General features: G+C 48.3%; 2 protein-coding genes across 4 annotated transcripts; both read left to right on the top strand.

The window, feature by feature from the left end:
• Positions 1-260: 260 nt before the first annotated feature.
• LOC138146000 (keratin, type I cytoskeletal 42-like) lies at positions 261-9,850 on the top strand. Of its 2 annotated transcripts, none has more exons than XR_011164359.1 (8): positions 261-1,156; positions 2,893-2,975; positions 3,192-3,348; positions 4,366-4,527; positions 5,685-5,810; positions 6,159-6,478; positions 8,674-8,723; positions 9,048-9,096. XR_011164359.1 is itself a non-coding variant. In XM_069067719.1 (8 exons), the coding sequence occupies exons 1-8, from the start codon at positions 695-697 to the stop codon at positions 9,143-9,145; spliced, it is 1,359 nt and encodes a 452-aa protein (XP_068923820.1). In that variant the 5' UTR covers positions 261-694; the 3' UTR covers positions 9,146-9,850. The 2 variants fall into 2 exon arrangements, 1 of the variants encoding a protein (XP_068923820.1); XM_069067719.1 differs by having other exon boundaries at positions 6,159-6,379; positions 9,048-9,850.
• A 2,250-nt stretch (positions 9,851-12,100) lies between these two features.
• LOC138146001 (keratin, type I cytoskeletal 17) lies at positions 12,101-20,194 on the top strand. 2 transcript variants are annotated; one of them, XM_069067720.1, is made up of 8 exons: positions 12,101-12,645; positions 14,408-14,490; positions 15,389-15,545; positions 16,729-16,890; positions 17,154-17,279; positions 17,617-17,837; positions 18,253-18,278; positions 19,925-20,194. In XM_069067720.1, exons 1-8 carry the CDS (start codon positions 12,199-12,201, stop codon positions 20,017-20,019), a joined length of 1,317 nt encoding a protein of 438 aa, XP_068923821.1. In that variant the 5' UTR covers positions 12,101-12,198; the 3' UTR covers positions 20,020-20,194. The 2 variants fall into 2 exon arrangements, with proteins under 2 accessions (XP_068923821.1, XP_068923822.1); XM_069067721.1 differs by lacking the exon at positions 18,253-18,278.
• Positions 20,195-26,123: the final 5,929 nt, after the last annotated feature.

The raw sequence follows: 26,123 nt of genomic DNA on the forward strand, positions 1-26,123 counted from the left end.
TCTGTTTCCTATATGTGTTTCCCCCATCTCCCTATCCAACTGAGTAGGTGGGGTCAGGCTCCTTTAGAGGGAGCCTGTGGGGCCTTTGCCTGAAGTCCAGAGGAGGTGTCTTGCAGTTTGGGAAGAATGGGAGTGAAAGGAGTGACCAGTGGCTTAGCAACATGGGGCAGGGTGCCCAGCTGGTTCTGGGTGGAAAGTACCTATGTCATAGTTGGAGCTGGGGGAAGGTGGTGAAGCCTCCTCCCTCCTCCATCACCAGAGCTATTTTCCCCTCCAGATCACACCAGTTCCCTGAGCTCATCCCTAGTTTAATTGAAGGCTGTGAGTTCCAGGAAACTGCTCCTCCGGCTTGTTTTCTTGCTGCCCAGGGCTAGTCAGCCAGGATGATCATGCCCTCCTTTGTCTCTGGAGGAGACAATTAAAAAAAAGCTCTGTTATGCCTCTGACCTGAGGCAGCTGGGGAGGGAGAGAAGGATGTCCTTCCAGGGGGGTCAGAAATTGCTTGTCCTTGTGGGAGCCCTGGGGCTCCATGCAGGAATGAGTGAGGAGACAAATTATACTGTTGAGATTTTGGCTCTGACTTCAAGAGTGAGAGAAAGCCTGGGCCCCACCCCTGGCCTGAGTATAAAGGGGCTGCCCTGGGGTCCTGCTGTCCAGAGTCCCACTGAGTTGAACTGGACACTGAGTTGTCAACATGGCTACCACTACCACCGTCAGACAATACTCCACTTCTGGCTCCATGAAAGGCCTCTGTGGACTGGGTGCCGGTTCCTCCCGCATGTCTTCAGTCCGGGTTGGGGGGGCCTGCCTTGCTCCAAGCCTCCTGGGGGCCGGCAGCTGTGGGAACATGTCGGTCACCTCATCCCGCTTCACCTCCAGCTTGGGGGGTGGCTATGGTGGTGGCTATAGCTTCAGCCTGGGAGGGGGTTTTGGCACCAGCTATGGTGTAGGGGATGCCCTGCTGGGAGGGAGCGAGAAGGAGACCATGCAGAATCTCAATGACCGTCTGGCCAACTACCTGGACAAGGTGCGTGCCCTGGAGGAGGCCAACACTGACCTGGAGCTGAAGATCCGGGATTGGTACAAGAAGCAGGGCCCAGGGCCTGCCCGTGACTACAGCCCTTACTTCAAGACCATTGAGGACCTGAGGAACAAGGTAGGAGGGAGAGGACCAAGGGGAAGGCACATACCACTGCATGACCTTGGGGAGCCCCCAGCTACTCTCTGGCCCCCATCAGGACTTGCGTTTCCTATCCTTTGTCCTCTCCCCCAGCATGTCCTTCTCATTCCTGCCTTTTTGAAGGGCCCATTTGCTAGTCTTAGAGTTAATCCTTCCTCCTCCCCACTCCAGGGAGCCTGCTTGGCTTAACCACACCCTTTACTGATCCCTCCTTTATTCTGTTTTTTTTTTTCAGCACCTACATGCCCATGTATTATTTCATTCTCTTGCACTTGTTGGTACCTGGTTTTTAAAAAGTGTTTCCTCTGTCTCTGGGGTGTGTATGGGCTGCTTATCCCAACAGTAGGAGATACTGCAGAGTCTGATGGGGGAGGCCCTGCTTATCTAGGGGAGCCTCAGTGTCACCCCTCAGGAAGCTCTCAGTCTGATGGGCAGACAGGATACAGTGCCTAGACATGGGTACAGGTCCCTTCTCTTGTGGTCCAGAAGCACAGACCAGTAACATAATATATGAGGGCAAATGGACCTATGGTGGCAAAGGAAACTGCAGAGTTGGCAAATCAAGGAAGGCTTTCTGAAAGTCATTTTGGAGCTGAACTTTGACTGGGGAGGAGAGGACAGAATGGTAACTTTTGGCTGGATTTGCTGCATTTCTTGTGCCAAAAAAGCCCTAACCTGGCTCTCCCATTCACCCTGCTGAGGGTCTTGGCTCTGCTCTCCCCACTCAGTAGCAGGGCTGAGAAACTCCCTTCTGGAAATGGAGAGGGCCCAAGATGCCAGATCAGATAAGTTAATTAGTCTATTCAAGGGGGAAACCTCAAGGGGATCCCCAGATGTCTAGAGTCTAAGTCTGAGCAAAAGAGGTCCCTGTTTCAGGTGTGTGCATGTGGGGGGAGCTTCCAGATCCTTGGCCTCATTCCACCAAATAACAGACATGTAACAACAACAACAACGATAAAAAAAATCCCTTCTTTGTGTAGCACTGGATTCTTCCAGGGGCTCTTGTATCTGTTAACTCATTTCACTTAGTATCACTGGGGAGGAGATTGGGGGAGGGTGAGATTCCTCAGGCTGTACAGGATGTACAGGGAGACTGAAACACAGAGTTCATCCCTATAGGATGGCCATAGCCCTAGAGCAGAAAGGGACCCCTGACACAGTCTGAGTAAATAATTAAAATTGAATAATGATGATGATAATAATAATAATAATAGCTAGCATTTATATAGTACTTTAATATTTGCAGAGCACATCATGTATATTCTAGGTAGACCCTCACAACAGCCCCAGGAGGTCAGTGCTATTATTTCCCCCATTTTACAGATGAGGAAACTGAGGCTGAGAGAAGGTTAAATGACTCAGGGGGGTCTTATTCTGGAGCCAGTGCTCCTTCCATTGTACTGTTTTGTTTCAGCGATGCAGAATGGGAAGGAATCTAAGGTCATCATTTTATAGATGGGTCTGTGAAAGGTAAAGTGGTTTGATTCTGAAAAGCCCAGACTGGAATCTAGAATTCTTCCTTCCTCTTATACTTCCTCCAAAAACTTGGATGGCCAGAAAGTCACAGGTGGAATACTGTCAATTGAGACTTGTTCCACCAAGGAAAAATCTTGGGAGATGGTGAGGGGTCACCCCAGTGGACTGAGAAGCCGCAGAAGGGCTGCCCTAGTCTGCCCGCTCATCCCCCAGCTCCATGCCTGTCTCCTCCCCAGATCCTGGCCGCCACCATTGACAATGCCAGCTTGGTCCTGCAGATCGACAATGCCCGTCTGGCTGCAGATGACTTCCGAACCAAGTGAGTTAGGATTCTGTTGACAGGGTGAGGGCAAAAGGAGAGGGGAGTCTTCTTGCTGGAGGACAAGTCACAGAGATCTATGAACCTGATGGGTTCCTCAGTGACCTTATCTGTAAAATGAAGGGAAAAGACTACCTCAAAACCTCTTTCTTCTCTAGATTCTATAATGCTCTGAGTCCATAGTGTTAGAGGGCTCACCTTCTTGAACTCTCCCAGGTATGAGACTGAGCTGAACCTGCGTATGAGTGTGGAGGCTGACATCAATGGGCTGCGCAGAGTGCTGGACGAGTTGACCCTGGCCAGGGCTGACCTGGAGATGCAGATTGAGAACCTGAAGGAGGAGTTGGCTTACCTCAAGAAGAACCATGAGGAGGTGACATGGGGAGGGAGGAAGACAAATTGGGGTGGGGCAGGGATGCCCAAATAGTGGTCCATGGAAGGTGGAGGACTCTTGGAAGAACTGGAAAGCCTGGGTGGGATGATTCCTTGGTGGGGTGGGGGTGATCCTCCAGGGCCTTCTCAGTCTTTCCATTCCTTGTTACTTATGTATAATTCAGTCAGAGAAGGAACTCCAGAGTATTACTATGAATAGTCCTGGATTCTTCATCCTATGCCCTGGCCTCCCCCGAGTGTTCAAGTTTGGATCCTAGCCCCATTACCTCCCACTTAACCATTGGTGGTAGCAGTGAATCTTCCCTGTCCCCCATAAGGGAGATGCCTCAATTACTCCCCTAAGTCTATCCCTTAGAGCCACAAGACATTGGCATAATTAGTATGAAAAATAGGTAAGGCTAGACCTCAGAAAAGTTGTGACATTTGTACCTGTGCTTGGTGTGCTCATATCTTCCCTTCACTGTGCCAAGAACTGCAAGGCAGACTTTTGTTCCCTGGGCAGCAGACCAACCCCCAACCTTCCCTAATCCTCTACCATCTCTATTTCCCACTTCCCTCATCAAAAGTCCCTACCTCCACTCCAGTTGATACCTGGTGTCTTGGTGCAGTTCCCTTCTGACCTTGCTCTCTGCCAGGTAACATTTATGCTAATACATTTAGCCCTCTGGTAATGGTTAAGCATTAATGGCAGATAACCCCCAAAGCATTTACACTTTTGCTTTGAAGCTCATTATATACCTCCCCCACCACCCCTGTCCCTGGGCAGATTAACATCCTGGTGGTGCTTGGCTCCTGCTAAAATGGAAATGAGTTGGTGTTCCTTGAGTACTTGACCTGAAATGGGATGGAGCAAGAATCGGTCTTGGAACTAAGGGAGCGGGGATGGGCTAGGAGGGCATTGCCAGTAAATGTCCCCGGCTCTGGATAGTGCTGAGGAAGCAGTATCTCTTTGACCTGTGTCTAGTGATGTGATTTCTCCTATTCTTCTCCCTGCCAGGAAATGAATGCCCTTCGTGGCCAGGTTGGTGGAGATGTCAACGTGGAGATGGATGCAGCCCCTGGGGTGGACTTGAGCCGCATCTTATCTGAGATGCGAGATCAATATGAGAAGATGGCTGAGAAGAACCGCAAGGATGCTGAGGACTGGTTTTTCACCAAGGTGTGTCATTCATTCATTCATTCATTCATTCATTCATTCACCCATCCATCCATCCATCCATCCGTCCATCCATCCATCCGTCCGTCCGTCCATCCATCCATCCATTTGTTCCACAAATACTTGTTGAATACCTAACACTTACGAAAGGCTGAGAGATGCAAAGATGAAAGAGAAACTATCCCTGCCCTAAAATTTTCTAATGAAGGGGATGATGTTCACTCAAATAACCACACAAGTCGGGATTTTCAGGAGTATAAGGTAACTGTGAGCAAAGTGTCATGAATGTTGAATATCCACCCATTCTCCAAATTCAAATGCCTCCTCCAGGAAGTCTTCCCTGATCCTTTTGGTTGATAAGGATACTCTCTCATTACTTTGTTCTGTACATTTCTAGTATGCTTATGCATTTTTGTTTACATAATATGGTTATGTCTAGGTGGTGCAATGGATACAGTGCCTGGCCCTGGAGTCAGGAAGACCCGAGTTCAAATCTGGTCTCAGACACGTACTACTTGTGTGACTCTGGACAAGTTTCTTAATCTCTGTTTGCCTCAGTTTCCTCTACCTTTCAGAGTTGTTGTGAGGATCAAGTAAAATAATAATAATAGTAAACTAATTAACATAGTTCTTGGTATAAGTGTCAACTATGATGATGATAATATCTACTCTCCTTTACTCTCCACAAAAGTAGAGATTGTATTTTATCTAAACTTTGTACCTCCTTAAGACCCAGGTATAGACAGCTAGGTGGTGCAGTGGATAGAGGGCTGAAACTGGAGTCAGGAAAACTTATCTTTCTAAGTTCAAATCTGGTCTCTGACATTTACTAACTGTGACCCTGGGCAAGGCACTTAACTTGCCTCAGTTTCCTATCTGTCAAATGAGCTGGAGAAGGAAATGGCAATCCACTCTAGTATTTGCCAAGAAAACCCCAAATGGGGTCATGAAGAGTCAGACAGGACTGAAAACAACAAAAGTAGCAGGAGATTTGTTATTTATCTGGATGCACAGTTCTCTCTAAAGGGGGTAGGAAAACCTGGAGATCAGGAGTTTTCTAAGGTGGTCTGGGGAGAGGTCAAAGTCTTGTCCCCTGCCCCTCCACCTCCAGCCTGTCCCCCACTGGGGGTAACCTAAGCCAAGGGGACATTTCATTTTAGACGGAGGAGTTGAACCGTGAAGTGGCCACCAACACGGAAGCCCTTCAGAGCAGCAAGACAGAGATCACAGAGCTGAGACGCACCGTCCAGAACCTGGAGATTGAGCTGCAGTCCCAGCTCAGCATGGTAAGTATTGTCCTCTTTGCTCTTTGGTCCCCACTCCCTCTCCTTCCAAGGCCAGCCTGGGATCATGGCAAAAGTTTATCATCAGAGGACTTGGATAGAAACCCTTGCTTCTGCTTTTTCTACTGCATAACCTCAGGCAATCACTTCTCCTTTATGGGTCTCAGTTTCCTTATCTGTAAAATGGGGTGGTTGGACAAGATTGGTCTTTGAGGCCCCCTCTAGCCCTCTGTAGTTCTATATTCTTGTCCTGTGACCTCTGAGCTGTTTGTCCACATGCTGGCTGCTGGGTCAATGAGCAAAGTGTCCTAGGCTTCATTGACCACCCAGCTTCTATACTCCCCCTGGCAGAAAGCTTCCCTGGAGGGTACCCTGGCAGAGACAGAAGCTCGCTATGGGGCCCAGCTGGCCCAACTCCAAGGATTGATTAGCAGCATTGAGCAGCAGCTGGGTGAGCTCCGCTGTGACATGGAGCGTCAGAACCAGGAGTATAAGATCCTCTTGGATGTGAAGACACGTCTGGAGCAGGAGATTGCTACCTACCGTCGCCTGCTGGAGGGAGAGGATGCCCAGTGAGTGGCCACTCTGCTCTCAGTGGGGAGGGCAGGTGGCTCTGTGAGAGAATGGGAGAGCTGGGCTAGCTGTCTGGAGCAGGCTGGATTGTAGGCAAGGTGAGAGGAGGTCCTTTCCAGTCACTGATGGTGGATGTACTGATGGATGGAAGAACAGGTCTCTGGCTTTGTGTGCCTAGAGAAATGGTGCCAAATGGAAGAAGACTATTGGTTTATACTGACCCTGGGGTTGCTCTTCAACTGATCTAACAAAATCTTACTTCAGAAACCCTGGCTCCCAGTGATAGGGATGGTAGAATTGGGTATGTAGGTTCTTGGGGGTATGCATGTGATTAATTTGCTTTGTCTTTGGATATATATTTATTTGTCCCTCTTTTATTTGTCCCTATGTATTTAACCCTGTTTGCCTCAGTTTTCTCCTCTGTAAAATGAGACGAAGTGGCAAACCACTCCAGTATCTTTGCCAAGAAAATCCCCAATGAGGTCATGAAGACTCAGACATGACTGAAATGAATTGAACAATTTAAACAAAAATATATCAACCCACTAGAAACGTAAAGAGCAAAGTATTACGTGAGGTCTGAGATGGAAGAACTTCTTTACAAACTGGTGGGGGGGGGGAACAAGGAAACGCTTCCTGAAGGGGACATTTTCCCTTTATCACCTGCCAGGATCTTAGTCTCAGAGCTAACAGTTTCCTATATTGGCTCCCTACCGCACCATTTCCCTGGGATCACACTGGGTTCATTCTCTGTGAAACCTTCTCTGCATCCTGATCTTTATTAATGTCTGGTCAGGCCATCTGCAATTTAAAAGGCTGTAGCATCATTGGTAGGTTTCAGCCTGTGTGAAGAACTCCTGGTGTGGAAACTCTCTACCAATACAAACTGGTGACATGTCTAACAAATAGTCTTCAGGAGTTTCCTGGGGTGGAGGAGGGAGGCATTGGGAAGCTTAGTAATTTGCCCATGATCACAGATAGTATGTGTCAGGGGTATGACTTGAACCCAGGTTTTCTTGACCTCAAGACTGGCACTCTCTATACACTATGATATGCTGCCCACAGTCTAACAGGATATTAAAATGTAAAGGACTCTTAAAGGATCATATGCCCCTTCATTTTACAAATGAGGAAAATAAGACCCAAGGTAGTTAAGTGTCTTATTCAAAGTCATAGAGGTATCATATGTTACTCTGTTATAAGGTCACAGGCTAGATATAAAGGTTAGGAGGTTGGACTCCTTTTTATCTCTAAATCTATGATCCTATACTCTTTAGTCTTAGAGGAACCTTGGGAGGTTCTTCTGGGTCAGTTCCAATGCTTTAAGCAGGTGTCATTTTAAACATCTAGGTCTGGTGGCCCATTGTCCTGTTCCTGACAATTTCTAGGAATGGAGTCTCTAGGACCCACTTTGATCACTTCTTCCTGGGCTTTCTTTCCCTTGCATTAGAGAAGAGGTGCTTCTTACCATCCAACCACAATCTTTCCTGCTTTAAATCAGTCCATTTCATTGTGTTTGGTGTCTCCCCAGATATAGAGAAAAACTTACTTAGCTCTTTCCTCTTACAACCTTTCATGGACTTGGGGTTGCCCTTCCCTTTCCTAGTTTGTCCTTTCTGCTCTCTCTCTCTCTCTCTCTCCTTTTCTTTTCTCCTACTTCCTCTTCTTCTCCTCTCTCATTCTGGCTCTGGCTCTTTTCTTCCCTCCTCCCCCCTCCCCGGTTTTATTTTTTTCCCCTGAATATAACAAACCTCAGCTTACACTGAGCACTTTGATGAAGCCATGTGTATGCGGCCATGAGTCTCAGTAGTGATAACTAACATTTTTTTAACTTAACTCTTTTAAGATTTGTAAAATGCTTTACAAAAACTATCTCATTTAATCTTTGCAACAGTCCCTTGAGGTAGATGTATTATTATTCCTATTTAACAGATGAGGAAACTGAGGCTTAGTGACACATAGCTATGAAGCACCTGAGGTCAGGTGTGAACTCGGGTGTTTCTGACTGTAGGCCCAGGGCTCTGCCTAATGTACCACTCAGCTACTATTACGTAGTGCTTGATTCTGAGTTGGCTTCATTTTCACCCCTTGGGAATGGATTTTTCTGATTCTTCTTGTTACCTTCCATGTGCCACAGAATCCATCTCCACATCAGGGAGGTGGGAGGGACAGCAGGGAAGGATGGGGACCTTGGAGCTGAGAAGGGCATCAGAGTATGGTACCTAAGAAGACTTTTCTGGGCCCTCAGATTGGAGTCACAGTTTTAACTGGTCCCCTCTTCTCATCCTTACAGCTTGCCTTCACAGTACTCCTCTGCTCTGGGCTCCCAGTCCAGCCGAGATAGTAAGCAGATGCCGTGACCCTTTGTACATATGGATAGCTGGTTGGCATTCATTGTGTTAGAAGAAGGGGAGTGTTTCTGTGAGGGGGTAGGGAATAGTTCTGATTGGGGAGGTGGGTAGAGGGTGGGATGGTCTGCTGGGGTGGTCTAGAGATCTTTGCAGAGCAGATGGGGTGAGAACCCTTACAAATGAAAAGGGGGTGGGGCTGGCTTCTGGGGCAGGGTTGGGCAGAGACAGGGATTCCCTGCCAGGACCTTTCTCATTTTGTTTCTTTCTTTTCTTCACTCCTTACCCCCCACCCCTTTGCTCCCCTACTTGCCTACAGCTATAGTGACCAGCCGCCAAGTACGCACCATCATGGAGGAGGTCCAGGATGGGAAAGTAGTCTCTTCAAGGGAGCAGGTCCACCGCTCTACCCACTAAGCCTACAGAAGGCACCTTACTGGGCAACAGAAAAAGGGGGTATTTCCTCCATCACTGTGACAGGGGGCTCCCTGCCAGTGTCTTGGTCTCTGAGCTAACATTTTCCTGTATTGGCTTCCTGCTGCCCTGTTCCCCTGGCACCCCACTGAGTTCATACTCTATTAAAGCTTTTCTGCAGCTCGATCCTTGTTATTGTCTAGTTTGGTTATTAGCTGAGGACCCTCTGCCCTCTCCTGCACCTCATTTAAAGGTAGAGGAAGATGAGATCAGAGGCGTGGGGGGGTGAGGCGGGGGAAGTTTGTATCTCTTGTCATGGCTTCTTTTCATAGGTGTCTGGCTTGGGTATCAACTTGTCACCCACACACCCAACTAAACCTGTGTCTGTTGCTTACCTGTCAGCTTGAATCCCCACCAGCCACTGAGGTGGGAGGAGCCCCACCTCTCTACCTGTAAACTGTGACCTCTCTCTGGTGCCCAGGCACCCCTGGAGAACACTGGCTCTTTAAGCTCCTGGCCTCCGCGAAAATATGGGGGCTGAGGCTCTTGCTACAGAGAGGGGGTAGTCCTTGAAGATACCACCCCCATCATTGCAGTCACATTCTCCCACTTTCCAAACTGTGTCTGATTCAGCAAAGAGAAGGAGCTGTAGGGCATTTTCAGAGAGGGCAGCATTGCTATGTAGGACTGACTGGCTCTTTCCCTCCTCACTGGCTGGGTGTGGGTGTGTGTGCCTGCGTGGGGGGCGGTCTGTTTGTTCTTCCTCTCTGGCAGTCCCAGGGCCACTGAGGAATCTCGTCTGGCTGAGAATAGGGGACTGTCTGGGCCTGCCTGGAGAGATGGGAAAGCAGCTGGCAGCCCCAGACACGACCACATTCCGCCCAGCCTGCCTGCCCAGGACCCTGGGACCCAGGGTTGGGCCTGGGAACCTAAAGAAGGGGGTAGGGAAGGACTTGAGGGCTCAGCTGAGCCCAAGGAGCCTCACTCTTCTTCCTTTCTAGGTTTGTAACAGGGGGTCTTAGGGTTCTTTGTGTCACGGACCCCTTTGACAGGTTGATGAATCCCATGAGCTCCTTCTTGGAATAATGTTTTTAAATGAAAAAAAAAATAGAATATAGACTTTTACAAAGGAAATCCATTCTATTGAAACACAGTTATCAGAATATTAAAAGTTTCAAGCACACAGACTTAAGATTAGGAAACCCTGATTTATAGGAAATAGCATCTGATCTCCTGGCAAAGATATGGTGGTTGATGGTGAAATTAGGGGGAGATGATCTCAGAACCTTTTCTTCTCAGGGAGGGTGGGGCTTAGCTGAAATGTTCCTTTAGTTTCTAGCTGATTCAGTGTCTTCAGGGTCAAGGCCAGACCTCAACCCTGCCCCCCACTCAGTTCCAAGTACGTTGGGGAACTTCAGTGTTTAGGGACTTCACCACTCATACCAGGGCTTCTAGAATCTGCTTGGTCCTTGTGTGATCAGGGCAGATGAGGGAGGAAATTCTCACTATAGCTTTCCTTTTATCCTTTCCCTCTCCTTTCTGTCCATCCTGGTGAAATGCTTCTCCTCTCTCCCTCTTCCCTAATACATATAATAAACTCTCTTTTTAGCACCCAGGTGGGCTTAGCCCATCCATATTGGGAATGGGCCTACTGTATGGACTGGGACCCTAGTGTGAATACAGATCGGAGCAAAGACTATTTCATTTTTGCTTTTGGGTCCCCAGTACTTTGCATGGTGTCTGGTATAGAGTAGGAGATTAATAGATGTTGGTTGGTTGATTGATGTCTGTGCTAAGTCTATGATGAAGGATGGATTTGGTACCTTCTCTGAAAATTCAAGAATTAGAGTGGTATGGGTGATGGAGAGACTTGGACCCTGGGGTGGAATCCTGGCAGAATGGTGATGTAGCCACCAGAGATCTGCCCTAGGAGATGGTGGCATCCGAGTCATGATGTGCTATGCTGAATAGAATATTGTCCCTGGGGTGTTTCTCCTCAGGAATAGGCGCTTCCTCCATGTAGGCATCATGTCCAGGCACTTTGCCTTGTGGTCCCAAGCTGGGGCCTGCCTTTCCTTCCTGATCCCTGGTGAGGGCTGGTCCATCCCCTCTGTGGGTGGTTGTCCTGTCTTCTGTGCCCCTGCCATGTTCTTCCCTCCTCCCAGACCCGGTTCCCTTTGCCCCAGGTGAGCCTAGTCCTAACTATGGCTCTGAAGGGATGGGGGTGGTGGGGGGGGGCAGGCTTAGTAGGGAGATTGTTTAAGGTCAACCCTTTTTCAGGTTGTCACCTGGTGGGGCCTGTCAGTGCTGCCTGATTTAAGCAGGGGAAGGGATGGTGCTTGAGATATTCAACCTCTGGTTTAGCCACAGCTGGAGTTAGGAGAAGTTTGGAGATAGATTGGACCAACTTGGGTAAGCCTTCCCTGCTCTTGGCTCACACTGTAGGACTGCTTTTTTTGGTAGCTGAATGTTTCCTCTTCCTTCCCTATAAGGCAAATCCAACCTAGGGCTGCTCACTGGCAAATCTAGGTCACCTGAGATCCAGTGCCTGGAGTGACACAGCCAGGGCTTCCTCCCTCCTTCCCTTCCTCCTCCTGCACTGCTGATGCCTGGGAGGGCCCTCACTACTCATGACTTCTCTGGAGCTCCTCTCTCTTCCTCATTAGGTCGTGGGAAAGCATAGCCCCAGGGCCTGGTCCAGCCTGAATCACAGGTGACGGTATCTGAGCACAGAGAGGTACACATACTCTGAGCAACGCTCACACATACGCATACACGCACACACACGACCGAACGCCCAGTTGGAGAATCTGAAGAAATGAGGCAAACCCCTGGATACTAATGGGGGGAAGCGAGCCACCTGGGCGCTGGCAGGAGGCCAAGCGGTGATGAAAGCTGAGGAGAATGGAAACAAAAAAGGCGAGGGCTTTTATCGCTACGCCCACTGGCCTGGGTATAAAGGCAGGGGGAGAGCAACCACGCTGACACACACCTCTCAGTCCCAGCTCCTCCTCGTGTGACTGAAAACAGAGTGGGCTTTCTCTCTTTCCCTCACCATGGCCACCACCACCATTCGCCAGTACACCACCTCCAGCTCCATCAAGGGCTCCTCTGGCCTCGGCGGGGGCTCCTCCAGAGCCTCCTGCCGGGCCCCGGGCAGCAGCTTTGGCTCTGTCTCCTCCTCTAGGCTGATCTCAGGAGGAAACCTAGGGGGAGGGTATGGAGGCAGCTGCTATTCTGGCAATTACAGCTTTGGTAGTGGGATGGCGGGCAGCTATGGGAGCAGCTTCGGTGGTGTGGATGGCCTCCTGGCTGGTGGGGAGAAGGCCACCATGCAGAACCTCAATGACCGTCTGGCCTCCTACCTGGACAAGGTACGTGCCCTGGAGGAGGCCAACACTGATCTGGAGCTGAAGATCCGGGACTGGTACCAGAAGCAGGCACCTGGGCCTGCCAAGGACTACAGTGGCTACCATCAGACCATCGAGGACCTGAAGAACAAGGTACCACCCTGCTACCCTCAGAACACACATACACACATATACACACATGCATATATGTCTCATAAAATCCTAGGAACTGGAAGGAACATCTACTCTTACCCCCTTCTTTTATAAAAGGAGAAACTGAGGCACACAGTTTAGTTAATGGTGAAGATCCAAGTCTCTCAGTTTGATATTACATATTGCCAGAACCTAGAGAAGGGTTTGAATAGGACATCAAGAGTTTTCTAGATGAGAGGGCAAAAAGAGGCAGTGTCCAGTAGAAAGAGAGCTGGATTTGGAGCTAGAATTCCTGGGTTTGGATCTCACTATGAGATGCTTAACCATCTGTGTGACATTGGGCTTAATGTTGCTGTGCCTTCATTTCCTCATCTGTAAAATGACGGGGTTGGATGGATGATCTCCAAGGGCTCCCTTCTAGGTCGAAATCTACAATCCTTGGAAGTAGGATTCCCTTGGAACATTGAGATTGGTCCTTTGGGAGGGATGGAACAGCTTACTTTCTGTGCCTTAGAGATGTTCTCAACTCAGGTCTCTCCTTGAGGCTGGGAGCGATGGGAAAAAAATAGCCTCCTCTCCTTGGCAAGAGTAAAATCAACACCTGGGACCATCCTAGTCCTGTTCTGACCTCCCAAATCTCTTGGGACTAGGAAGAAAGTTGGGGATGTACTGATACAACTTGGTTGAGGGCCAAGGCACCTGCTAAGAGGATGTAGATTCTGCCATCTAAGGAAGGATTCAGGCTAGGAATGACTCCAAGGCTACTGAAGGCTTCAGTTAGTGCCTTGTAGGTATCTCCAATACCTTGTATGGAGAATTCAGGGATCCCTTCCTTGGTTCCCTCTTCCAGAGGCTCTTTTTTTTTTTTCTGCACGTTCCTGAAAGGAGGAAAGCTCAAAGGGAGGATCTGCAGGTTGAAGCATCGCTGAAATGCTGGCTACTTATTTGCCAAGCTCCTCTAGGTTTGAATGGGATGTCTTCATCAGTGACTCCTTTGGGCACTTTCCACAGGCCTTGGTTTTCCTGTACTTGAGGGGATTGGGCCAGAGTGGCAGAATGAGGTCATGGAAAGAGCATTGCATTTGGAGTCTGAAGACCTGCGTTTGAATTCCAGCTTCAATAGTTTACTATCTGGTTGCCTTTGGGCAAGTCACTTAACTTTTCTGAGCCTCAGTTTCCTCTTCTGTAAAATGAAGGGGTTGGATTAGATGACCTCCAAGGTGTCTTCCTGTTAACATCTATCTATGCTCCTATAATTTCTAAGGCACTTGATTTCTAAGTTCTTCTGCTCTGACATTTCTAATTCACCCTATGCCCAAGACCAAGTTTTGGGGTCTGCTGTCCTTGGTTCAGGTCCCTCAGGTAATCTGCAGCCTCCTCTCCACATAGATCAGAGCATGGGTGGGTGGGGGGCTGTGTTGGGAGAAGGGGGGCGAGTTTTGGCTTATTCAACTCCTACTCAGCTCCTGTCTGCTCCCTGAAGCAACCTCAGAGCAATTATCTTGGTGGGATGGAGGAGGAGGAGTTATGGAGGGAGGGTCTGAGTGGAGGAGGTGCCAATATCCCCTGGGTAGGAAAACCTGTCTCATAAACCTAGCATCAAATATGGCAGTTAAGGCCAGAGGGGATATGGGGTGACGGTCTGTTTCTCTGATGCCTGTGAAGGATAGTCTATGGGGAGAGGACCATCTAGTTATCTGGGATCCAGTCTGTTTCTGCTACCTCCCCCAACTCACCCTTGCCCTGTGTCTACCTCCCTCAGATCCTCACAGCCACTGTGGACAATGCCAACATCCTTCTGCAGATTGACAATGCCCGCCTGGCTGCTGATGACTTCAGAACCAAGTGAGTTGTGGGCTGACCTTGGGAGCACCTTGCCATTTCTCAATCTCTCTCTCTCTCTCCCTCTCTCTGTCTCCCCCTCCCCTCTCGTATGTGCATGTTGGATGGAGGGTGGTCTGGGGCCTCCCTGGTCCCTCACAATCAGGCATGTTCATTCAGAGGGAGTGGAGCAGCTGAGCTGTTCTACTGGCCCAGTATTGCCAATGAGAAACTGCTTCCGGTTTTCTGAGGCTGGTCATTTTCCTGAGTTCTTGGTGGGGTCTTTGAACCAGGGCCTAGAGGGTGGAGGACTTGCTGCTTTTCTGCCCCTTAGTATCTAGGCCAGTAGCTTTTATGTTAAAATGTTATGTTATGTTATGTTATGTTATAACAGTCCCAGGGAGCTGTCTGGAACTGCCTAGAAGAGCTCAGGTAGAGGAAAAGGGCTGAGGGGAGGGAGAAAGAAAAGAAAGGTAGAATGAGGAGAAGGGGGCATTGTAGAGAGAAAAGACCATTGGACGTGGAGTCAGAAAATCTGGGGCTGAATCCTTGCTTTGTTTATTTATTACTTGTGTATTCTTGGGCAAGCTGTTAAACCACTCTGGGTCTCAGTTCCCCCATCTGTAAAATGACTCAGCAATCTCTAATAACCCTCCTACCTCTAAATCCTATTATCTTGTAAGAAAGAAGAGAGAGAGACAGAAGCCAGAAGGGTGGGTAAGGATTAGTACTTTGACATCCCCTCTTCCCCTACCCCCAGTCACCCTGAGTGTATAGGTGACATCATTTCTGCCTCAGTTTCTGTGATCATCCTGTAAGATTAACCACCCTAACTGGGGCCCTTGTTTCCTATAAAGAACTAGGAATGGGTTGGTTCCTAGAGATGTGCATGTCTTCCTGACCTCCCTGGTTCTTGTTGCAGGTATGAGACAGAGCTGGCCCTGCGCACCAGTGTGGAGGCTGACATCAATGGCCTGCGCAGGGTGTTGGATGAGTTGACCCTAGCCAGGGCTGACCTGGAGATGCAGATTGAGAACCTGAAGGAGGAGCTGGCTTACCTTAGGAAGAACCATGAGGAGGTGAGTCTAAAGAAGGGACAGTGGGAGCCCAAGAGAATATGAAAGGGAGAGAATATGATTATACTTCCATGGGCTTAGGGATGCCAGAGGAGACTTCCTGGAAAGCTGGGAAATGTACAGTCAGGGTTCAGTGTTAGTCATATTGTCAGTCAACAAGGACTGATGGTCTAGTGTGTGCCAAACCTTGCAAAGGTTAGGAAGGGAGATCTGGTCCTTAGAGAGCTCCCATTCTAGTGGGGGCAGGAGACAAAGTCCTTGTCCTCAGAGATCTTCCAGGATGATGGGGGGAGACTGGATATACCTCAGAGGAGACAGAGGAACAAGGGCAAAAAAAAAAAAAAGCACAAACTGACATCCAAGGGAATGAAGGGAAATACAAAGAAGGAATGGCTAGAAGAAAGGTCATGTGAAACCTAGGAGCCCTGAATCTCCTAAGAAAACTGGAAAAAAAAACCTTGGGAGGCCCCTTCCTGTGTGGGCAGTTGGAAGCTGAGCTGAGAGTTAAAGGCCAAGCAGCCAGGAGGGGCCTTCTTGAGGAGTCATTGAATAGAGATGCTCCAGAGCTGAGGGTCCTAGCATGACAGAATGATGGAAAGTGATGGCCTTGGAAGTAAGAAAACCTGGGTTCAAAGCACTTCAGACATTTACTAGCTGTGTGACCCTGGGCAAGTCACTTAATCTTTTTGGGACTCAATTTCCTCTATATCAAATGAGAGGATTGGACCCAATGACCCTTGATCTCTCAATCAACCAACTAAGTGGTATAGTGGGTAGAAAGCTGGACTTGGATCCAGGAAGAACTGAGTTCAGTTCCCACTTCAAAAACCTGCCAGCTATTTAAGTCACTTAACCTTCTGTCCTTAATTTCCTCAGATATTAAATGAGGATAATAATAGCATCTATCTCACAAGGTTATTGTGAAGATCAGCTCAGATTACATACGGAAAATGCTTTTCAAACCTTAGAGAGTTATATAAATGCTATTATTATTATTATTATTATCATCCTCTGAAATAATGTTGAAATTGGAACCCAAGGATCTAGGTTCAAATTTCTAATCTTCTACTTACTGCTTGTGTGACATTGGGCAAATAGTAGCTTTCTCTAGGCTTTGTGAAATGAGGGGTTGGACCATATGGCCTTTGAAAGGTCCTTTCCAGATGTCCCCTATGACTGTCCACAGGAGATGAATTCACTTAGAGGACAGGTGGGTGGAGAGATCAATGTGGAGATGGACGCAGCACCTGGTGTGGACCTGAGCAGAACCCTGGCTGAGATGCGTGACCAGTATGAGAAGATGGCAGAGAAGAACCGCAAGGATGCTGAGGACTGGTTCTTCAGCAAGGTGGGTACCAAGCTGGGGCTCTTTCCAGGGGCCTGTATGGGTTAAGAAAGGGGAGTCTATCTTGATTGTTTTTCTTTAGGGAGGGAGAGGATGTAAGAGCCCTAACATGTTCTGCTGGTAGCCCGACCTTTTGGGTCTGAGTCTAGCCTGTTTTATGGAGGGTTATCAACTTTGTTGGTGTGAATCAGGGGCCCTGAACTCAGACTCTAGTGAGTGGGCTCATGCTGACTCCTCCTAAATCTGTTTCTCCTACTCCTCTCTAGACCGAAGAGCTGAACCGAGAAGTAGCCACCAATAGTGAGCTCCTGCAGAGTGGCAAGAGTGAGATCTCTGAGCTCCGCCGCAGTGTTCAAGCTCTGGAGATTGAGCTGCAGTCCCAGCTCAGCATGGTAGGTGCCCCATGCTTGATGCCCCATGGTAGGTGCCCTTAGCCCTGGCTTATAGACTAGACCTAGGTGGTGCAGTGAATAGAGGGATGGGCTCCGAACCAGGACACTTACTAGCTGTGAGTGCCTTCATGATGCAGTGTGCTATAGATCTGGGTTCCAATCCCAACCTAGATACTAACTGTGGGACCTCTCTGGCACTCAGCTTCCTCATCTGTAAAATGAGGAGGCTAGACTTGATGCCCACTTCCAGCCCAAATTCTATGATTCTATGAATTCTGAGCTGCCTGGAAGGATGGGGAACAAATCGGTGACTTCCTGTTCCTCTCTCCTCCTCCAGAAAGCCTCCTTGGAGGGCAGCCTGGCCGAGACAGAGAGCCGCTACTGCGTCCAGCTGTCCCAGATCCAGGGGCTCATCAGCAGCGTTGAGGAGCAGCTGGCTCAGCTCCGCTGTGAGATGGAACAGCAGAACCAGGAGTACAAGATCCTCCTGGACGTGAAGACCCGCCTGGAGCAGGAGATCGCCACCTACCGCCGCCTGCTGGAGGGAGAGGATGCCCAGTGAGTGACCCGGCAGTGAGGGGACCCGAGGGGGTGAGGCTGGTGGGTGAGAGGCTGATGGTGAAAGCCATGTCTGAGGATGAGGGCAGGCCCCATCCATCAGAGACTTTGAGCCTTGACGTATAGCAAAATAAAAGCCTCTGTGACAGGGAGAGGGGAATTTTCTGGTGTATTTGTCAAAAATAGTGAAAAAAAATAGTAAAAAAAAAAAAAAAGGAAAAAAAGTCCCTCACTTGGCCCTATCTGTCAGCTTGTCTCCATGAAAGCTGCCCATTCTGCCTCCTTACCTGTGACCCCTGTGCAATAGTGGACTATGTATATGTGGAAGGGGAGCAGGTTACTTTGATTCTGAGGAGTCTCAAAAGCCTAAATCCCAGGTTCTCACATCTAATATACTCTTTCTATTCTCCCACAGCCTGTCTCAGTACAAACCCAAAGAACGTAAGTACAGTAACAGATGGAAAGGAGGGTAGGGAAGATCTTTGGGCACTGGGCATATCTGTGGGGGCTCAGTGGGGTGTCTTTACAGTTATGTCCAGGTGGCATTAGAAATCATGACAAAACCACAGTGCAGGGTGAGAAAATAGGGGAATCATTAGTCATTCATCATTTACTGTCACTGAAACCACAGTCAGAGGCCTACTGATGCATACTGTGCAGGGATTAAAGGAAGGACAGCAGGGAATGCTGAGTGTGGCCCTTCGGGACTTCTCAGTCTAATATGTGAGACAAAATCCCCATTCTCAAGGGACTCTTGGGCTATTTGGTGGGTGGGTATGGGCAATATAGCAGCCCCTGCCTTGGAGGAGCTTGCAGTTTAGTTGGAAAGACAGGGGAAACATAGACGAGGGTAATTTAAGAGCACCAATTCTGCAATGAGAGGCAGTGTGGCAAAGCAGATGACAAGTCAGCCTTGGAGTCAGGTGGACCTGAGTTCAAGTCTCTCCTCTGATATATACTGGTTGTCTATCCTGGGTAAGCAACTTGATTTCTCAACTCTTCAAGGCAACCAGGTGCAGAATGAGTGCTGATCTGTGATGGTAGAGGGAGTTTCCTGTCTTGGGAGTTCCCTATACTAATGAAAATGGGTCCAATTCCCATCTACCATCCCTAACCAAAGGCAGCATTATCCTAAGGAGTATTACTGCTTGTTGAACACTTGGCTGAATCAGCATAGGGGATGCAGAATAAAAGGTGGAATCCCTGTGGGACCGCCAAGAGTGGGTCAGGGAGAGAAGGAGAACCTTCCTCCTTTGCCTGGGACTGTGGTGGAAGGAATAGTGGGGGCCTAAGCCCCAGCATTCTGCCTAATGTACTTACATCTTAGAAGCATGCCCTTAGGGACCAGGGGGACCCCAAAGCTTCAGTTCTCCACAAACATACATCCTATCAGAGTGTCATTAGGCCTTGCCTACAGGACAAGTCCTGAAAGAGCTCTATAGTCTGTCATCTGGGCCTCAGTTTCCTCATCTGTAAAATGAAGAACTTGGACTAGATGACTTCTGAGGTCACCCCCCAGTTCTAAATCTATGCTCCTCTAAGCCATCATTCATTGACTTGGGACCTAGGCTTAACCAGTCATTCCATATGGGGGAAATGACCACACTGAGTGTAAACAGATAACTAGGGGAGTGATCTGGTTTGGAGATGGAGAATGCATCAGTTGTGCTAAAAGAAGAGAGGAGAGAGGGACAAAAGAATCTGGGAGAAGCTGGTAGAAGAATCTTGAATGTCAAGCTGAGGAGTTGATTTTTCAGGCTGGGGAACAGGGTGGGAAGGGTCAGACAGTAACAGTCAATAAACAATTATTAAGTGCTTATTGTGTACCAGGAACTAAGGTAGCTCAGGATACAAACATGGGTAAAGAAAAGCTCACATTTTTATGGGGGAGACAACATGAGAACAACTTTGTTCACATACTAGAGCAACATACAGGAGACAGCCAGGTTCTCCCAGTCTAAGTGGGAGCACAGTCTCAGGGGTAAGCATGCTTTGGTCATCTGCTCTCTACTGTAGCTAAGAAGGTGGGTTCTGACCTGGTTTGGTCCATGTTACTAAACGTCTGTGTCTCTCGGCTTCTTCTGCAGCTGTGACCACTCGCCAGGTGCGCACCATAGTGGAAGAGGTGCAGGATGGCAAGGTCATCTCTTCCCGGGAGCAGGTCCACCACTCCACCCGCTAAGGGAGGCCCAGTGACCCGAGTGAGAAGCAAGAGGAAAGCTGATTTTTAGTGACATCACTTGGGACCCTGCTTACGTCTCTCCCTCCTTCAACTTCCTTCTGTAGCCCCTTTCCCTAACCCCAACCCGTGCCTTCTGCTCTCTGGCTTCCCAATTAATAAAGCTTGTTGACTCAGAGATGCTAACTGGAGTCCTCTGTTGCCCTAAAAGGTGGAATCCCTGTGGGATTACCAAGAGTGGGTCAGGGAGAGGAGAACCTTCCTCCTTTGCCTGGGACTGTGGTGGAAGGAATAAAAGGGGCCTAAGGCCCAGCAATCTGCCTAATGTACTTGTACCTTAGAAGCATGCCCTTAGGGACCAGGGGGACCCCAAAGCTTCAGTTCTCCACAAACATAAATTCTATCAGAGTATCATTAGGTTTTTCCTATAGGACAAGTCCTGGAAGAGCTCTATAATCTACCATCTGGGCCTCAGTTTCCTCATCTGTAAAATGAAGAGGTTGGAGTAGATGATTTCTGAGGTTCCCTCCTCCCCACCCTCACCCAGTTCTAAATCTATGCTCCTACAAGCCATCATCCATCGACTTGGGACCTAGAGAGCTATCATTCCGGTTTCTTTGTCATTCCTTCTCTTTTTTTTCCTCTACTGTCCCTTAGGTGTCAGTTCCCTGATGCTATCTTTCCATGCAATGAGGGAAATGCAAGGATCAGAGGCTAAATCCAACAACCCTCTTTGCAGGATTTCCTAAATTTTTTTGGAGGTTATGGGCTTCTTCAGTTCAATATCTTGTTGCTTTTATTCATAATCAAAGGAAATGCTAAATTTCAGTTAGACGTCTTTATTTTCCCCATTCAAGTTCACAGACAACCTGAAATCTATATTTGGGCTCCTGTGTGTTTTGGAGTTTAGGCTAAGAACCCCTGCTCTGGGGGAAAGTCTGAAGAGAGTGGGCTGGTGGCTGGGCCCTGCTCCCTCCCTTCAGTCTCAGGTCCCTGTTCCAATCTGAGTCTTGGGCAAACCTATGGAGAAACCCTAGGGTGGACAGGGTGGGGATAGAGTAGGGGAGAGGGCCCATTAATACTCTCCCCAACTCTTCCCCCTACAACTATGGAGGAGAATGACTTTGGATGATTCACTTAAACCCTCCAGGGCCTCAGTTCCATCATTTGTAAAATGAAAGCTATGGACAAGTTGATCCTCAGCTTTAAATCCTGTGGCCTGGTCTAGGGCTCTGCGAGGTTTCCAGAAACTAGAAGTGCCAGAGATGGAGGGAAAAGGTGGGGGGGGAGGTTGCTTCAGGCTTTAGAGATAATTCCAAAAATGGGAAGATAATTGAGACGTCTCTCCAGTTTGAGAACTCAATGTTTACAGGCAACCATCTTCGCCACATCATGTCTGTCAAGGGTCAAGGCAGCATCTTCACAGGTTGTTGCACATACTGTATTTTTATAGTCTCCCAATCTTGGAACCGAGGTAGAAATTTAGGCTAAGCTCCCTGTCCAGGGTGAGGAGGGCAGGAGGACAGGTAGCCCCCATTCAGCCCCAACCCTAACCCCTCCTTCTTCTTCCCAAAGGCAGAGAGCAGGGTACTCAGGTGCAACCTGGGGAATATGCCCTACTCCAGTCATGGTGTGGGCCCCAGGATGCTGTGCCTAGACACCAGGCATTCTGGGAGCACACACGGGTGGGCTTTGTGAAAAAAATTCCTTTTGAAATACGCACAGTCATCTCTAGTGCAATAGACTCAGAGTAGGAAGGGCATTAGCTTTGGGCTAGGGTGTAGAGAGCACTGTTTGCTTTAGGGACGGTATGTGGGAGATTCCAGGAGACTCCTTTGACTGGATGTCTTACTCCCCTCCCTCCACCGCCCCAGGGAAGAGGAGGGTGGAGACGGAAGTGGTTTGTCCCACTGCTTAGGGAGGAGAGTCTAGGAGCCTACACAGACAGACTTATTTTCTTTTTAGGAAAATACTTTTCTTGGGTGGTGGCTGTGATTGTTGGCCGAAGTCTTTCCCACTCACAGATAAGGTGTTGGTGCTGCTGGTGGTGGTGGTGGTAGTGGTGGGAGAAAAGCACCCTGTGGTAATGACTTGCTCCCAGTGAAATCCTTAGATCACAGGACTGAGAGCTGGAAGGAATTTTAGGGGTCTTCTAGTTATAGATCTAGAATTAGAAGAGACTTCAGAAGTAATTTAATATAGTTTAAACCTCTCCCCATAGACAGATGAGGAAATTGAAGCCTACTTACCCAAGGTCACCCAGGTAGTATCAGAAGTTGGATTTGAAGTCAGGTCCTGTGACTCCCTGGCCAGTGCTCATTCTACTCCACCAAATGGGAGGGAAATGATAACCAGTGAAAGCTAGGTGACACAGCATGTAGAGTGCTGGGCCTGGAGTCAGGAAGACGCATTTTTGTGAGTTCAAATCTAGCCTCAGACACTTATAAGCTGTATTGACCCTGGGCAAGTCATTTAACTCTACTTGCAATCTTGGTGTTTGTGTCAAACCAAAAAGGAAGAAGCCTTTGAAGCAATTTTGTAATTTGTAATATGTAAATGAGATAAGAAGTAATTAAGACAAATTCATTTAAGTGGGGTGGGCGGGTTAGGACTTCTCAGCTGGACAGTACATGCGTTACATTTCCGGAAATGCCTTTTAAATTTTGGAATCCTGAGAGACAAAGCCTCTATCGCTCACTCACTCTTCTTTAGAGGTTCCTGGGATAGCTGAGCCCTCACTCAGTAAGTGGGAGGAACGTCTCTCTATGAAGTTTTCCCTTCCAAGGTGGAGGTAGAAGAAGGGACCCTTGGGGGCTCAGATTACTTACTTGGAAGGAGAAGAAGAATTGGGAAGGAATGAGGGAATGGGAAAAGGGCCAAGATATTTTTCTTCGTTTGTAGTAGGTTGTTTTCAGACTATGAGGACTTATCTGGGGGTAAGAGCAAGAGAGGAGGAGGGAGAGAATGTTCTCTGGTCGGACAGGATCTTTGCAGCTCAAATGCAAATCAAAGCATTCTCATTTGGCAGCTGGGGGTGGGAGGTAAGTTTCCCAATCATAAGAACCAGTCCCAAGTTCTCATTGCCCAACCCTTCCCAGTAACCCAAAGGGTGATCTCATTCATCCTCCTCACTATCCTATAGGAGCAGGGAAATAACTGGGAAGCGTCTCCCCTATTGTATGGACTAAGACACTGAGACCAAGAGGGATGCCTTGACTCACCCAGTGTCACTGGGCATGTCAAGGGTGGAGTAGGAGAGCCGGACAGGTTGAATCAACATAGAAACGGGGGCTTTGTTTGAATTGTAGCTGATGGGATGGATAAGAGCCCAGGGTCTTACCCCTTCCCTCTATGGGGGAGGGTGACAAGAAGGAGTTAGTGGTGGGTAAGGGGGAGGGGTGAGGAGGGTTATGTGGCAATTCCAGAAAACCCGGGCCTTGTTAGAAGGTTCTAGACCTTCATTATGCATGTTTCTGCCAAAACTAACTTTTGCCCCAGACCTAGTCACTCCCTGTGGTGAAGATCACTATGAAAAAAATGACTGTTAATTAGAGTGTGAGTTTGGGTGGGGGCTCTATTAGAGAAAGCAGTGATACAATATAAAAGTAAGGACTTGAATAAGTGGGGGGACAATACTAGGATTGTTTGGGGCTGATTGATGGATGTGGTTAAACTGGAAATATATGACTGTACCTATGAGAAGGGAGTATGGTAGAGACACTTTGAGAAGGCTGGTCTGGGTGAACTCGGCTCTCAGGAGTTAGACCATATGTGCAGTGAAGTCCACAGGTACTAAGGTCGTTTTTTTAATGGGGTGGCAGGGTTCAGTCAGTCAGCTGACTTCAGAGAGGTCAAAAAGGCTTTAAAGTGATGGGGGCCAAAGAGAGGGATGGCCATTAATGTATGCCTAGGATCATAGATTTAGAGACAAAAGGAGCCATAGAGGACGTGGAGTCCAGTCCCTTCTTTTTATCATTGAGGAAACTGAGGCTGAGAGAGCTTAAGAGATTATCCAAGATATCCAAGGTCACACAGCTAGTTAGTATCTTAGGCAGTGATTGAACTCGGGTGTTCTTGACTTCAAGTTTGACATTCTACCTGTTGTGCCACTAAAATAAATGGATCCTCTAGAAAAATCTTAAGTAAAATGGGGGAGAGAAGAAGGCAACAGAATGTAGACAGATCCAGGTGGAGGCACAGCTAACAGCTCTCTTTTGGGCATGGCCCAGGCAACACCAGCTGAGAAGGAAGGTTGAAGGACCGTTTTGAGCAAAGTCAGACCTTAAGCCAAAGGTTGGAGAGCTGGACCCAGACTAGAAAAGACTCTTAGGACTCATGGGATCATAGGAGTAAGATGCCTCTAGTTCCCAGCCTTTTAAGCTTTTTTGTGTCATGGCTCTGTTGGGCAGTTTGGTGAAACCTATGGACCCCTTCCCAGAATCATGTTTTTAAGTGCATAAAATAAGATACATAGGATTACAAAGGAAACAAAAAGTTAGTGAAAATAAGGATGTGTTTTTTTTCTCATCCAAGTTCATGGATCTCCTGAAATCTATCCAGTAGCCCCTTAGTGGTCTGTGGACCCCAGGTTAAGAATGCTTGATCTCTAGGCAGCTAAGTGGCACAGTGGATAGAGCACTGGGCTTGGAATCAGGAAGACTCATGTTCCTGAGTTCAAATCTGGCCTCAGACACTTACTAGCTGTGTGACCAGACAAGTCACTTAACCCTGTTTGCCTCAGTTTCCTCATCTGTAAAATGAGCTGGAGAAGGAAATGGCGAACCACTCTAGTACCTTTGCCAAGAAAACCTCAACGGGGTCACAAAGAGTCCTACATGATTGAAACGACTCAACGACAGAAGCAGAAATATTTTTAGGAGCAGCTAGGTGGCACAGTGGATAAAGTATTGACCTTGGAGTCAGGAGGACCTGAGTTCAAATTTTTCTTTTGACACTTAGTAGCTGTGTGACCCTGGGCAAGTCACTTCACCCTTATTGCTTCTAAAAAAAAAAAGGACCCTTGATCTCTCTCCTAGGAGGTTGAAAGAGGAAACCCAACCTAGGGGAGGAGGAGGGAGCAAGAGTAGGAGACATAAGGAGAGCAGTGATTCCCAGACCTTGGAGCAGGGGCTGCAGATAGGATGGAGAGTAAAGGGGTGACTTCATTTTACACTCAGCGACTAGGGAATGCAGCCGGCTGTGTGGTTTACCTCAAATAGACATAATTTCTACCCTGAGATTTCCTCCCCTCCAGGCAAGTTTAGTTGCGCCCCACTATGGGTCTAGCACAAGAACTGGGGTAGAGATTGGAGCACCTCTGAGGAAGAGGTGGCTGGAAAGAAAGGCTATGAACTTTCCTAGGAGCAGACTTTTGTAGGTGAAAAAGCAGATTTTTGCAGGAGAAATTCTCCCCCCACCTTAATCCCTCCCCCTGATTTTGCTTCTTGAATGTTGATTTTGGAACTCAGGGCAGTGAGAACTCCACTGAGAAGCCGTGTGTGTGTGTGTGTGTGTGTGTGTGTGTGTGTGCGCGCGCGTGCGTATGTGTGTGTGTGTGTGTGTGTGTGTGTGCTCGCGCGCGCGTGCTCGAGAGCACGGGTGATGGGGCAGGCTGTCCTAGAAGGTGGTGATGGCGGTTCCTTGTTTCATTACTACTCCCCTCCCAGGTGACAGAAATATTTCCTGCTACCAGTCTTTCCATTCCCATGTTCCTTTTCTTTCAACTTTGGATACTACTGTAATGGGTGGGCCACACTTCAACACGATTAAAGATCATAAGTTAGTCAGTTATTATTTATTAAGCACCTACTATGTGCTAGGGAATGCAAAAATACTCTCTGCCCTTGAGGAACTCACCTTCTCATGACTTTACATTTTGTAAGGGGAAAAAACAGAGACACTGAGACATAAAGGGACGGTTCAGCCCCTTTGTGATTGCCTTCTGAGTATGACCCAAACACATAAGGATCCATGGCTATAGTCCAGAACCTGTTGGGCTCTGTGCCCTGCCTCCGGGTGCTCTGTGATCTGTGAATGTGCTCTGTGTTGGGGATGGAGCAATCACACCCACAAACAGGCTGCACGTTTTTTCAGGGCTGGGGAAGAGG

Source organism: Petaurus breviceps, unplaced genomic scaffold (genome assembly GCF_028583685.1).
Source record: "Petaurus breviceps papuanus isolate PSGF00001 unplaced genomic scaffold, PetGlider_PUasm1.0 90750, whole genome shotgun sequence".
In the NCBI taxonomy this organism is placed as follows: domain Eukaryota; kingdom Metazoa; phylum Chordata; class Mammalia; order Diprotodontia; family Petauridae; genus Petaurus; species Petaurus breviceps.